The sequence below is a fragment of the Acomys russatus genome, chromosome 9, assembly GCF_903995435.1.
Source record: "Acomys russatus chromosome 9, mAcoRus1.1, whole genome shotgun sequence".
In the NCBI taxonomy this organism is placed as follows: domain Eukaryota; kingdom Metazoa; phylum Chordata; class Mammalia; order Rodentia; family Muridae; genus Acomys; species Acomys russatus.
The window spans coordinates 29,861,024-29,876,241 of record NC_067145.1 but is presented as its reverse complement, the minus strand read 5'-3'; the positions used below and the strand labels follow the sequence as shown (position 1 = coordinate 29,876,241).

Genomic DNA, 15,218 nt, shown 5'->3' with positions numbered 1-15,218 from the left:
TGTGTGTTGGTATCATTTTTATTTAGGGCATGTGTAGGCAGCCATATTGTTTATACAACGTGTGTGTAGCTTCTCTGTGTCTCCTAGAGACACAATAAAACAGCAAACTCCCTCTTACTCTGGCCCTTACAATCTAAGAGCCTTAGGCGAGAGAATTGTTTTGTAGATGTACCAGGTAGGACTGCGCTCCGCAACTCTGCAAACTGACTGGCTGATCTTCTGCAACGGTCTCTGCCTGTTGCAAAGGGAAGTTTTCTTGACGAGGGGTGAAGATTACACTGATCTGTGGTATAGGGCCAAGTGTTTACATGGTTGTTAGGGACTACGCTGGTTTAGTCAAGTGGCAGTTGCAGATATGGGTTCACTAGCTCTGACTAGTTAGCTAGGTTTCCAGGCCAGGCATGATTTCCCTCATATTGAGATAGCTGTAAGCTCAACTAGAGAGCGGATGGTGACAGGCGAGGCGTGTATGCCACTACTGCTCCCTTGGTGCCATCATGCTAAGCTGGTTGTCGCTGTGGTTTATAGCTAGGCAGGACTCTGGGGTGACAGAGGCTTTGCCTTTTGAAGGGGACTTGAAAGGCTGGCTGCTCCTAGGTTCTCTGGGAGGTATGACTCGGTGGCACTGGGAACCAATCTCAGTCACAAAAAGGCAACAGTACGGGACTGGTTGTGCAAGAGGCACTGCATGAGGGAAACAGATGTTGCTGTGGGAGGAGCTCCCACTCCCAAGGTGCAAACGTGAGGACTGGGGCACAGAAACAAAGCATGCTGCGGCAGGAGGTGCGAACTCAGCCTCTTTGTGATATGTTGCTGCGAGGCAGCTACACAAGCCCTACGTTGCCGCATCATGAACAGACAACACAAGAGAAGGGTTGGGATTGAGAGATGAGCTTCAGTTGCTGTTCCGAGCCCTAGAGTCATATTTCCTCCAGTCAGTGGTCAGACAACGAGTAAGGGAGCATCGTCCTAGCAACGGACGACCAGGAGAACCAAATGATACCATGGGGTCAGGTGCAAGGAGCCTGGAAGCTAGCTGCCTTGATGTCCAGGACAAAGAGAAACAGGCTTTAGGATGCTGATGACATCATGGGCTGCAGGTGCCCTCGGGTCACAAGAGAAGGCCAGAGCTCCAGACAGCTGTGGTTCTGGGCACAGTGGATATAATAGCAGTTTTAACTTCTACCTCCCCTCTGAAGAGGTGCAAAGCCCACCTTGGTCCCGGACGTACCACAGAACATCTGCTGGCTCCATTCCCTGTCTCTTGCTGTTCTCTTGTGCCTATGACACCCTGTGGTCTATCCTAGCACACAGAACCCTGCCCTCATTGCCCAGGTCCTGTGAGGATATGGCTGATTATATGTGTGTACCTGTTTTCTGTGGACACAGATACCTCTGAACAAGGTCCCATAAACAGCCCGCAGTTTCTGGGAATCAGTGCAGGGAACACGTTTAGCTCTGAGTTCATTGCTTGTAGCCCTCACTGGCCCCAGGTAAAGAGAAATGTTTCCCACGCTTTCATATTGTCATCTTGAGAGCTCGCATGTGAGCCTATGTCTCTTCTAGGCCTGCCTTCCTCCCATGTGACAAGGCACTGCAACCGCCACGTATGCACAAGCAGGCAGCAACATCGGAGCCTGTCTCCTTTCTGCCTTCACGTCTGTCAGTTTCCATTCTGTCTGAGCCAGGACTGATTTAAAATAGGGCAGCCTTAATTTTTTTTTGAGTACCTAAAGTGCTCCTGGAAGTGGGTTTACCATTCTGAGGGATAGAGCTGACACTCAGAGCAAACCAGTGTTTCCTAGGGACACCTACTGCCCACTACCCAGGCAGGTGTGTTCCAGAACCTGGAGCAAAGGCCCTTAGGACCAGGCAGTGTGGACTGAGAGAGGGCAAGATCACTACCCCAAACTGCATCACTGTAGACAGTCCCAAGGGCCACCTCCCTCCCCTTAAGAGCTCCTAAAGGCCAGTGTGTTCCTGTTCTTATTGGAAAGAGGCTATTTCTAAAACACTCACAGGGAAAGGTCGCCACCTGGCGTCCATTTACTAATATTACATACAGAAGGAGAAATACACAGAACTGCAGACTCTGAAGGGGTGGTTGAGGGATTTTAATTTAATGACAACAGCAACAACAACAAAACCGGCCCACCTTTGGATAATTTATGAAATGAGATAAATGTGTCCGGATGCACATGCACCTATGTGAGCATGCACATGAGGCCCAAGGACATCCTCACACTGGCCTAGAAATCACCATGTAGGCTATGCTGGCTGGCCAGAAATCCCCAGGGATCGGCTGCCGCTGCTTCCCGGCACTAAAACTACAAGCACACCTCCTTTTTATCCTTTTAATATGGGCTCTGAGGATCACACTGAGGTGCATCTCCTGTGCAGTGTGTCAACTGAGCTCCTCAGCCCAAGAATATACCTACTCATGAAGCAGAACATAGTGACTTCAGCTGGGCGGTGGCGATGTACACCTTTAGTCCCAGCACTCAAGAGGCAGAGGCAGGCGGATCTCTGTGAGTTCGAGGCCACCCTGGTCTACAGAGTGAGTTCCAGGAGAGCCAGAGCTGTTACATAGCGAAACCCTGTCTTGAAAAACAAAACAAAACAAAACAAAGAAACAAACAAACAAAAAACCATAGTGACTTCAATGACAAATAGCTTCCCATGGTGAATTTTCCTTGGTTTCTGAGGCTAATCTATCAGCCATCTCACCTGAGAGGTAAGTAGCCAGTTGCCTACTGCTGATACCAACTTCCAAAGCTTCGCTTCCCAGGAGGTGCATAAGTCTAAAGGAAGTGAGGGGGAGGTGGGAATGCAAGCCTTCCAGGAGATTCTCCAGGTAGCTGGTGAGACTTGACAGCATAGGGAATCTCCTAGAGCCATGGCTAGAATTCAGGTACCCTGTCAGACCCGAGGACACTGACAGAAAAGCATATTGTTCTTGAAAGTCTAACAGGAAATATGCTCTCTCACCCTCTCCTACTCTCTCCTACTCTCTCCCCCGCCCCTCTTCCCTCCAGTCTCTTCCCCTGTCTTGCCACCCCTCCCCGCCCCGAGTGTGTATGTGCATGTATGCATGTGTTTATATATCTTGGTGGGTGGGGAAGGAGGCATATGCAAGTGTGTTCGTGTGTGAGGGACAGAATTTGACCTTAGGTCTTTCTTCAGTTCTCTCCAGCTTCATTTTTGAGTCTCACACAGGACCTGAAGTTTCTGGATCCCACTAGATCCCACTAGACATGCCGCCGGCACGCCGAGGGAGCCTTTAGTATCCTCCTCACTGCGTACTCCTGCATCTTGTTTTTCATTAGGATGCTGGGGATCAGAACTCACACACGTCCCTACTTCAATGTTCTTTACAAAGTACCATCTCCCCCCCCCCCATGAGTAACCTGAGATACGTCTTAGCTTTTGGTGCTGCTGAGGCCATATGCCAAGAGCTGGATAGGATTTGAAGAGAGGGTTATTCTTTGTATGGTTCTGGAAGTCTAACCCCATGTGAAGGCCTTCTTGTAGAGTCGCAAGGCTGTCGGTTGTGTGGCACCATGGAGCAGGAAGCAGGTGTCTCCTCTGGTTTGTCTCTCTCCTCTTCCAAAGACACACATGATCATCTTGGGGGCTTCACCCTGGCGGCCATATCTAAGCTTGGCCATGACTCTAAGTCTCTTACTCTACACAGCAAAGCCCAAACACTCATAGCATCTGCTGTGGGGGCGTTTTGCCTGCTGAATGCAAGGAAGTAAATCCAGGTGCTGTGCGCAGTGAGGCCAAGGGTGTGCCAGGCTTGGTCTCTGAAAAGATACACCTCAAAAGGATTCTGTGCCTAAAGGGCGCAGTGGCTCCTTAGCCTGAGCAGTTCCTTTGCTTGTTGCCTGGTTCCTCATGGACCCCCTCAGCACTCCTTTAACCTTTTCCACAGACATCAGGTATCCACATAGATCAACTCTTTCCCATTGTTCATCACTTTTGCTCAAGCATCTCACCATCAATCTAACTGAAAGCAGCCAATATTACCTATGGCCCACGGCCCAGGGCTCAGGCTAAGTGCTTGGTTTCGAAATCTCCTCTGGCTCATAACCTAGTGAACCACTTTCAGTTCAGTCTTCTACAGCCTCAGGTTTCCTGTGATGCTGAAACAAGGACGAGGATGGCCTTTCCCCCACTCCCAGGAGCCTCTTCCTTTCCACCTGAGAAGAATGACTTACTCTCATGTTCTGAGGCCTCGGCAAGAACATTCCAGAAGACCAGCTGAAGTATAGTAGGTCCCTGCTCCTCCAAATTTCTTCCAGCCTCAACCTATCACTCAATTACAAAGTCACTCCTATGCTGTCAGGGACTTGCCACCAGCAATGCCCTCCACAGTGAGAACCTATCTGTCTGAAGTCACTAATAATACAATGCCCCAGATGACTTCAAGGAGAGATTAATTCGGGTTCACTGATGCCTCTGCCTAAGGCTGAAAGAGAACCTGCCAGTGGTTTGAAATTTGGTAGACAAATTTCGTGGCTGGGCAAGAAAAAGAGAGTGTACCTGTGTGTACTCTCTTTTTCTAATGCTACTGCACCTCATCAGGGGGCTCCACACAGATGACCTTATCTAATCCTACTGGTCTTCCCAAGTTTTTACCTCTTAAGTGCCAACCTAATGGTGTAGATTGCTATTGTCTTAATAGCATGCAAAGGGAATTAAGCTACAGTGCATGTTTAGAAGGGGAAGAACCAAAGCAAGATATATTTATCTGTCTTCCCAAGATGGAGAGAGTCATCAGTGCATGACAAATAATTGGTTTCTGCATAGTGAATCCTGTGGCTTGAAAACAGCAACAAGGTCACCACACAATTTGAAATGTGGTCTTTTAAAAATTAGTTCTTAGAAGGAAATAGCTGAAGTCCAGGGCCAACCAGAAGGGAAGCCCATATCTAATCTTGCCTTGCTGCAGAAGCTGGAGCCAACACAATGATGGATCTCTGACAGGCAGGGCCACACCAACCAGGACTGCTTATGCATAACTCCTGCCCTCTACTTAAGCCTGAACCCACATCATAATTCAGAAGATGGACTTGGGGTCAGGGATGTGGATGAGGGTAATTACTCTGTGTGTGTGTGTGTGTGTGTGTGTGTGTGTGTGTGTGTGTGTGTGTGTGTGTTGGGGGTGGGGGGAGGGGAAACCTTGGATACACCTTTTTCTGATTTTCACTATTAATTGTGTCCTCCACTTGGCTTGTCAAAGATAGGTGCCCAGGCCAAGCTTGTTACCAGTGATTGGCCCTGACCCTAAAATTCCAAGTTCTCCTTGTAATCTGACCCATCCTGCTGCTCACCGGATTCTGAGGAGACCTGCACAGACTGTGTCATCATGGGCCTGTCTTGCTTGGTTACAAACAACAATGAGAAAACATCCAGTTGTCTCTGGGTATCTCTCTGGTCTTTCAACATCAAGGAAAGTGGCTTGAAAAAGGGACAGAGTGTGAGGGTTTTACCTGTTTTCAGTTTCACTTTCTCAACGGACAGGACAGCAGGGTCTGGATGCCCTCTATTGTCGAAATCTCAGAAACTGGGAACGTTGTAACCAGAAGATGAGGAGGTGTCAGACATTTCCTAGTTGATAGATACAGATGGCAACAAAGAAAGTTTCTGAGTGCGGTGGATACAATGTCAGCGAGAGTTCAAGCTCTGCTTTCAAGCTGTCTTTAAGGCTAAATGAGAATCTGTCCTCTTCGCCTTTCCAGCTTAAGCATGACAGTAGCCGGGAAAACTCTCAGCGGGATCGTTGGGGTTGGCTGTGTGCAGACAGAACCCACACGTTCGTTGCAGGGCCCTTCTAGGAGGAAGGGGCCTTGGAGGTTGACTTAGGCGGCGCCCAGTCTTACCGTCCATCCCTGCGAGGCACTCTGGGAATTGTAGTTTTTCCTCAGCTTGTCTAGTAGGAGAACAGTGCTGCTCAGGTATTAACTCACACACGTTCCCACCCCCAGGCTAGGGCCCTCCCGCGGCGGGAGGCACGCCAATGACGCCGAAGCCACGCCCCTTAGGGGCGGAAAAGATTTAGGTGTCTACACAGAGCCTGTAATGCAGCAGGCTGCAGGGAGAGAGCCGACAGTTCCCGGAGGCAGGGTCTGGCTCTGTCTCAGCTTTCCAAGGACAGGGGTCAGGGATTTGCACTTTGCGCGGTCCAGCTCCGTGCCGGTTTTCTGATCAGGCGGCGCCGCGGGCAACCCTGAGGAGGGGCGGGGCCGGGTGGGGCGGGGACCTGGTGTGCTGTCGTCGCTCTTGGGCCCTCCGGGCTGCGCCGCTCCCCAGTGCCCTAGGCTGCTAAGCTGGTCTGAGCCCTAGGCCGGCTCTACGGGGACTTCGGCGCACGCATGGACCTGCCCGCGCCCGGCGGGAAGCGGCCAGGCTGGCGGTGGCCCGGGAGGCGGAGCAGGGCCGAGGCAGCGGGCCCCTGAGCGCGCGCCCTGCAGGCCCGGCCGCAGCACCATGATGCCCGGCGAGACGCACCCGGCGGCGCCCGGGCCAGCCGACCTCGCGCGGTGTCAAGGCTGCGCCTCCCTGCAGCAGGTACGACGATCTCTGGCAGACCATTTTGAGCTGTCTTGGGGGCCGGGGCCCGTGCTTTGTTTAGTTCCTGGACTCCACCATTGCTTCACCCGATGCGATGCTGGTGACGGACAGAATGAACGTGGTCTGTAAGATCCCTTCCTCGCCTGCCCAGACTCAGGGTTTGTAGAACCGAGCTGTCAAAGTGAGAAGGGAATCTTCCTTTTGGGGATGAAGGCCTTCTCGCAGTCCTATTTGTTGCTTGAGGGGCAAGGGTTTTATGATTTATGTTGCGTGCCCGGGTCTCTAGACTTGAAAATTTGGGAGCTTGCATTTAAGCTTACACCTATCGGTTAACATATCATCAAGCTTAGCTTTTGTTAAGTAACATGTTAGTTATCTGGTTAAAATATTACATTAAGGATATGTACTTGTCGGTAGTTTGTTCCAGCGGCGTTCTCAACAATGAATCGCTGCGGATGGGTTATGTGGGTTTGTACTGATGCAGTATAGTCCCAGTGCTGTTCTGGAGATCGTCGCAGCTTTCTGTTCTTAGCGTCCCATTTAACTATTATTGTCAGTGGCAAAACGGAATACACCCTAGCCCGGTTCATGTCATCCCCTTTCTGCCTTCTCTTCTAAGCGCTGTTCACGTTTTGGTAAACCAGGTGGATGCTAATAAGATGAACGCGTGCAAGTACGACTTGACAGGATTTTAGATATTGGGAAGAAAATAATGGACGATGTCCAGGGGAGGGGTTTTTGAGGTAGTGGCAGCTGTGGACGACGAAAGGCAGCTCTGGACATCGATTTTAACAGGTGGGATGGTTTCTTGCTGTTTGATGAACAAAGCCTGTGGCAGTCTCATGGTTAGTGATGAGATCAGGGATGCAGACTAGGTAGCTATGCGTGGAAGCCTGGTTTTTATTGCAAAGTGCAGTGTGTCTGCGCCGATTCATATATTCTAGTTGTTTGGGGATAGGAGATGGGAAATTTGGTTGCACTTTTGTATAAAGAAGATGGATATGTTATAATTCTTCCCTCCTATCGCAAGTTTCTGAATGACATGCTCTTGTTTGTGTTTTGAGCCTATTTACTCAAAAAGAACATTTTGGGGATCCACTGCTGTTTTATAGCAATGCATGTAAAGAGAAGAGGAAAGTTATGTTTGAAGCATTGTGACAGAGTCAAAAATAGGAGGGAAGAGTGGGTAAGGACCAGGCTGTGGTTGCTGGGATTTTGTGGTCTCTGAGAAAATCATATTTGAGCAAAGTAGTAAGAGAATGAGTTCTGCAGATGTTTTTGTTTTTGTTTTTTTGTTTGTTTGTTTGTTTGGGTTTTTTTTTTTTTTTTTTTTTTTTTTTGGAGGGGTGGGAGGCACAAACATTCTACTGGCTACCTCATGGCCTGGAGTAGGTGCTTTCCTGGTGTGCTTTGATGACCACAAAGGCCGTTGAGGCCAGGCTGAAGGGTTAGAGTTGGCAGAGGTCAGGACAGCAAGAAGAGCCCTAGTTGTAAGATCCTCACACAGCACCGTGTGGGCTTAGGGTTCTCCAAATGAGCTGGTGAGTCAGGGCAGGTGTTTGCACAAATAGCTGTGGAGACCGTACTTCTTAGCCATCATGAGAGCTGCCTCCACACACTGCCCACCAGGGACTCCCTGTCTGTTGAATCAGCACTGGCATCGAGTCCTAACAGTTACTTAGGCCAGAAGCCAGAGACCATCCTAGTGCCTCCTTTCTCTGACAGATCACATCTAGTCCATTTACTGGTTCTCTTGACCCCACCATCTTTATTTCTTACCACCTTCACTGTAGAAAGAATTCTAACTTGTGTGCTAGAAGGGGGTACTTTTCTCTTTCCAAGGGCACCTCTTTTTCTTCCCCTCCAAGCCACACTTCTACTGTTGGTCTCCAGAACAGCAAGTAGAGGAGGGGCTCTTTTAGCTCTGTATAGGCCTGGTCTGTATGTAAACTTTCTTCCTTAAGTGGCAAGATCATAAACCGCTGTGCTTTGGGAACTTGTTCACACCTGCTTAGTTGCCATTGAGGTGTGAAAGCAGCCATAGACAGTGAAAGAGTCCCAGGGCTGGGCTCCTCACAAGGGGAGGTGAGCTTTTAAAAGGGCTTTTTAGGGCAGTAGTGTTCCAGAGGCAGCTGTGAGTTCTGTCTCTGGAACAAGTCTTTAATTTGCAAAGTGAGTCTGGGAAGATGGGTCCCCAGCAGATGGTGGAGCATCCAGGAGGCTCTGTGCCTACTTCCTGTCTGTTGAGAGTTGGAAGCTTTTGTCTGTTAACACCACCACAGCAAAGCATGTGGTGGAAAGCCCAGGTGAAAGGTAAATTGTCTCACTAGTGTGACCTAGTGAGAGAGCATGCCAGCAAGGAGTTCACCGAGCTCTAGGGAACGATAGCCGACAAGGCTCCTGAGTGTGAGAAGTCTTCGGATGGTTCTCATGTGTGGATGTGGAAGGTACCAAGACTTCAGTCTTTAAATAACTCTGTGGCCTGTGGTGGAAGAAGAAGGAAGCTGGATGCTGGAAATCTGGGGCTAAATGTTTTAAAATGACATTATACTGGGGAGGTTTAGCCATTCTTCAGATGGTTCTGAAGTGTCTCTGAAATGTCCTAATGCACATCCAAGGATGTGAAAGCTGGTTTCTAGATTTCTCTGGACAACTGAGTCCATAGTAAGAATCTTTTTCTGGGGAAGGATTAGGTAGCATTTTGAGTCACTTAAGCTTTGAAAACCTCTAGCTTCTGAAGAGTGTCTGGCTGCTGGGGCTGAGCCTTTGAGAGGAAAGCATGGAATGGAGAGGGGTGAAAAGACAGAAAGAGACTTACACAGGAAGTAGGTTGCTGGCCTCTTGGGAGGAGAAAGATGACTGGACATCACCATAGCAAGAGTTTGCTGTGTGCAGCTTAAACTTCTCCAGGAGAGAAGCCTGACAGTTTTAACCCATTTCTACTTCTCCATCCTGCAGACAAATGTCCACATAGTCTTTCCCACCTGAATAGTCCTTTGCCTGCAGAACATCTGTCTGTCTGTCTCTCGTTTCCTTTAGCATGGAGGATACAGTTGTCTTTTTATCTGCTAAGTCAGGAATGTATCTAAAGGCTTCCCAGTGGTCTTAAGTGTCTCACGATAGCTTCCCAGAGCACTCCTGACCTTTGGGTTGTAGTAGTTTGTTACCATTTGTAGCCCAGCAGTCACGGAAACCAGTGTGGGGCCTGAATCTGATGTTGCCAATGTAAATTAGGCAAGCATTGAGTTTCTTAGTTTTAGGATAAGCCAGGGGATTGGCTATTGGAAGATGCTTTTCTTTTGGGGAACATTTGAAACTGCACTTTGCATTAGAGTTGGTCAGCACATAAAAAAGCTGTGGATACTCCCCAGAACAGGAAACTACTCAGAAGTATTTCACTTAAAGGATCCTCATCTTGTAGAGGCTCCAGGAGAGAAAGTGTGACTGCTGAGAGAACAGTTTTCAGAGAGCACCATGCCCTTCCCTAGAACTGTTGAGCAGTGGATCCCACCTGCCCACAGGACTGTGGGTCAGAAGGACGCAGAGGGCCCCCTCAACCTCCCATACTCCACTAATCTCACTACTCAGAGAGTTCAGTTCCAAATATCATAAATAAGCCTGGGTTGGAAGAGGAGGAAAAAAAAATGCTCAGTTAGGAACAATGCAGTGTCCAAATGGTGACACAGGATATCGGGCATACACATAGGCCTTGGGCTTAGTACAAGGGCTGAAACAGGTAATGTGGAAGGCTCTCCTTTCCCTAGAGCAGTGGTTCTCAACCTTCCTGATGCTGTGACCCTTTAATACAGTCTCTTGTGCTATGGTGACCCAACCATAAACTTATTTTCTTGCTATCTCATAACAGTAATTTTGCTACTGTTATGAGTTGCAAAATTTAAATATCTGTGTTTTTCTATAATTTAGGTGACCCCTGTGAAAAAATCATATGATCCTCAAAAGGGTCTCCATCCACAGGCTGAGAACCACTGCTCTAGGGTGTTATGTTTTGTGGCTTTAAGTCCCGCCCCCCCTCTGGTTTCTCTAAGCCAGAGTTATATGTCTTCAACGTTGAGAGATAAACTGTTAACAGTGTCCTATTAACACAACCTGGAGGCCTGCCCATATCATCTTTCCAAAAGACACCATTTTTAATTGCTTATATTATATGAAATTGAAAATGAACCTTCTTGTCCTTAGTGAATTTGTTCCCTGTTTTGTAGTTGAAGACATTTAGTCTAGATTTGTAATCTTGGAAGTTGAGGGTGGTACACTCATGTTACCCCTATCTCCACACCTATGTTGGCTGCCCATCTTCCCTGTGCACAGGACTTCAGCTGTGCTCTAAGGTAGATTGGCACCTTTGTGTTTCTTCGTGGTTTCTTCCTTCTTTGCTCTAGTTCATATGTACTTTTAAAGACTATTATGCAGCTGGCCTAGGCTGTTCAGCAATCACTGCGTAGCTTAGGTTAGCCCCATCCTCCCGCCACCATTTCCAAATGCTGGGGTAACAGCCATAGACCACCACAGCAGGTTTAGTAACTGGACTCCACTTTTAGTTTTTCTTGTTACTGTGACAAAACACTTAGCACCAATAGGTTAAGGAGTACTTGTCTTGCTCATGGTTGGGGGGAGGGGATGCAGTCCACGGGGGAAGTGTGGCACAGACGTGTGTGCACACTGCACCAGCAGTCAGGAGCTGGGAGCTCAGTGCTCGTGCTCAGCTTGCTTAGTCCTTTCCATTCGGTCTAAGCCTCAGCCCATGGAACAATGCTGCCCACATTCAGAACAGGCCTTCCTCTCTTGGTCAAACCTCTCTGGAAATTCCTTCATGGGATACACTCTCCCATCTTCCCAGTAATCCAAATCTCATTGCTTTTCATCATCAGTTATGGGTGGCTTAGCCATTCGTCCTTTAATGAGATTAAGTTTATGCTTCTGTTTGCAGTGTCAACAGTGCTGCTGTGAACATTACTATGAACTTGCCATGGGCATGTGTTTTCTGCTGCTTTAGACATCCTAGTGACTGACTTGTCCCTGTGTCTGATTTTGTGGGTGCTCTCAGTGTCCCTTTAACCATCACCTGGCTTCTCCAGTGTTCCCTCATTCATGTCATTGTATTAGTGCCTGTAAGGTTTTCTCCTCCGCTTTTGTTTACTTTAAGTCAGGCTTTGGTCTGTTTCCATTCATCATCATAGCTTAGCTTTGGAAATCTTTGGTTCATTAAGAGCCAGGCCTATGCTGCCTCCTAGCTGGGTGTGCGGGGCCTTTTGGACTGTTGTATGGTCATGTGGCTCAGTCATTTACTGATGGAGGAATAGCTGGTGCCAGCACTTGGATCTTACCCCATGCTCCCTGATGCCTGGGGTGATACACACCATCCTCAGATTAGTTTGCTCAGGTTACCTCACTCCATGCTTTGAGTCATCACGGGTCAGTACTCCTGCCTCAAGTGTGCATGGTCCAGTAGACACCTTGGGAAGACAGGCTTCCTGCTGGATGGCAGAGGAACACTTTCCATCACAGAGTGGAAAGCTGGAGCTGCAAAAAAAGATAGACACTCTTGAGTGGACACGTTACTGTCCTCTCTGAATCCTCTGGATTGACAAGACACTGACCGTTGAGATGGAAAAGTGGAGAATAGTCCCTGACACAGACCTATCGGTCGGCATTAGATGCTGGAGAGCTACTGTGGTGTATTTAAGACCTTGCTGTTACTCCTGAATGTTTTATTAGTTGGAAAATTGGCATTTAAAGAAGTCATCCAAAGAAAAGAAAAGTCTGTGTTTTAGTTACTGGAAACATCTAGGCAGTGTAACCAATAACACTTTGATCTTCACTTTTCTAACAGGATTTGTGGCCAGCTTTTGATTGGTCCCTGAAATGTAATACAGATCCTCACAAAATGACTTTTTAACATAATCTTGACCCCATTATAATACTTGACTTCTGTCATGTTATCTTAAATTTTGTTGTTTTGCTATATTTTTCTAGCAGCTTTTATGTTTCTATGAAGTAGTAGGAAGTCGGTAACTTATTATTGCCCTTTGACCTCAGTGTGAAGGATCATTTCAGTTCTCTCTAAGGGTGAGGGGCTGGGGCTGCAGAGGAGTCATAATGTACATGGAGGTTTGCCTGATTCTGTTTCTGTAGTTCCATTCACTACATTTATGAAACTTATATTTTATAAGTCCTAGTTACATGAAATGAAATGCCATAAAAACATAAATACCTGACTGTAGCTTTTTTTCTTTCAGAACTTAAATGAGTATGTTGAAGCATTAATTGCCTTGAAACAAAAAATTATTAATACAGAGTAAGTATATCTTTGCCAGTCTGTCCACCTGGCTGACGTGGGCGGTGGTTTGGAAGCCACAGTGTATCCTGTGGTGCTGGCTAGAGTAGAACCCCTGGATCCTTTGCCTCAGTGGTTCACGGGCCTTTAGTATAAAGATATTTTTACCAAATTGGATTTTGAAAGCTCTTTCTCTCTGAAATTGTTATGTATTCTGGGTGTCAAATTCCCTTACTATTTTATGCTACACTGTTAAAATTCTTGTTAATATTTCCTGATAGTGTCGTATTTTAGATTAAAAGCTCATACTCCTCTATAGTGCATTGAGGAATCAAGGTGATGTCAGCCTAGCATGCTTTTGTTTCTGGGGACCAAAGGGGAGAGGCCACCTAGGGTGGTCTGAGCCATAGCTCTTTGTGGTACACTTGTGCCATGACACAGGATCTAACTCCTCTTTATCTCTTTTGCAGTAACCTGCTGACAGAATATCAGAAGAAATGTGATGATATCCTTTACTTGCTTTTCCCTTTGGGGGTAATAACTCAGGATAGGAGGCCCTCCTTCGTAACAATCATCTTTCAAAGCAGTGTCTGTTGGCTTAATGGGAGCCTGCCACACAAGCACAGCAACAACAGGCCTTTCCGTGTGGGAGCAATGGGTGTGCAACGGGCATCCTAAATGAAGTGGCCTAGCTGTCTCTTGTTTCTGTTGCTTGTTCTGATTTTCTTTGGGTCTTCAGTGTTTTAATGAGTGAATTTTCCTCGTATATGTGGTGTGACATCTGGCTTATGGATGCAGCAGCATAGCTACAGTGGTCCTTGCTGATTGGTTAGGAAATCGATCTTGTTCTTATTGCACAGCATTAATGTGGATGTACATCCACAAATTATACAAGTATGCAATTTTACATTTGTGACACAATTCTCAGCCTACACTCACCGTTGGCTCAGCAAGGGCTGAGCAAGCGCCATAGTGTAGTTAACATGGTCAGATGATTTCAGCAGCAGGAAAAAGCTGGCTCTGCTGCATCTGTTAGTAACAGCTGCCTTGGGTTCGATCTCTCTCACAAGAACATAATAACATTTCTTCCCCAAATATCAACATATAAAGACCTGTGGAGACTGGGCTTCTCTCCAGTGCTGGGCAGATGCTGCTGGGCAGATGTGCTCTTGCAGAGGTCCAGTCTGCAGTCTCTACAGGGCTGTGAAGCCAGCTGCTTAGCTGTTGTGGCACCTGACCTTGGGATCACAGATTGTTTGAGCTGCTTTCTAAAAGTCTTTGTCAGAGTGACTTTAGAGCCTAAGTTTCCTGTTGAAATAAAAGTCATTGGCAGTTCCTGCAGGTGATTTATCTGCTGAAGTGTAAAGTGCAATAGGACTTTAGGAACAGAGCCTTGAGTTGAATATAGGCACTGTCTAGAAATAGTTATCACAGCTGTTGATGTGAACTAGTAACAGGTGGGAGGCTGAGCGCTGTTAGAGCAATGAGCCTTCAGCACTTCTAGAGAAATGGTGATTACATCTTAATCTCATGTGCGTGGTCTCATCTTCTAAAATTTCCCCAGCAAATTTTTAAAATAAATTGATTCTTTTTCTTAAAGGTTTGTCATATTAATTATGTGTCTTGGGTGGGTGTGTGTACATGAGTGCAGCACCCATGTTGGCCAAGAGAGGGCATCTTGGCATACTCTGGAACTGGAACTACAGGTGGCTTTGAACACATGCTGTAAGTGCTAGGGTTTGAACTAGAAACTCTGGGAGAGCCATGTGCTTGTTCTTAACCACTGAGCCACATCTCTCACACCAGAACAGTTCCTTTAAATGTATAAAACTTGCAGTTGTGTCTTGAGATATAGAGATTTGTTTTGTGATGGGATATTTGGCTTCAGCTACAGAAACTAATTTTAAAACACTTTGGCATTAGCCCTAAATCTGTATTTTTTACAGCTCAAAGCTGTGGCTGTTCTACCCCTAGGGTGCCAGTGTCCTAGGCTTAATGGGGCTTCTTCCTAATTGGACCCCTTGTCACGCTTCTTCAGAAGGAGAGGAGCACATCCTCTTAGGGAACTGCAGCCACTGTGGGAGCAGGAGAATGGCCTTGAGAAGACATGGAGTCCCCAGTGGCCTTGAGAATCCTAACTCTTGTCTGCAGGACTGTTTGAGAAATGAAAGAGAGTTTGAGGGTTCTAATATGTACAGAAATAAAAGTATTTTCCATCAGTATTAGTCTTAGTCCTGGTAATTCTAGTTAGTCATTTATTTAAGACTTCAGTAGAGAAACAGATGTTTTGACTTGAGTTCTGTCTTAGTTACTATTCTATTGCTATGAAGAGACATCATGACCAAGGCAA

General features: G+C 47.2%; 1 protein-coding gene across 1 annotated transcript in view; it reads left to right on the top strand.

Moving 5' to 3' along the window:
* Nucleotides 1-6,271: 6,271 nt before the first annotated feature.
* The window catches only part of Ice1 (interactor of little elongation complex ELL subunit 1), a 46,212-nt gene continuing 37,265 nt past the window's right edge, over nt 6,272-15,218 (top strand). The window contains exons 1-3 of the mRNA XM_051151061.1: nt 6,272-6,573; nt 12,831-12,889; nt 13,339-13,373. Of these exons, the coding sequence (XP_051007018.1) occupies nt 6,493-6,573; nt 12,831-12,889; nt 13,339-13,373 (175 nt within the window). The 5' untranslated portion in view covers nt 6,272-6,492. The remainder of the gene's footprint in view (nt 6,574-12,830; nt 12,890-13,338; nt 13,374-15,218) is intronic.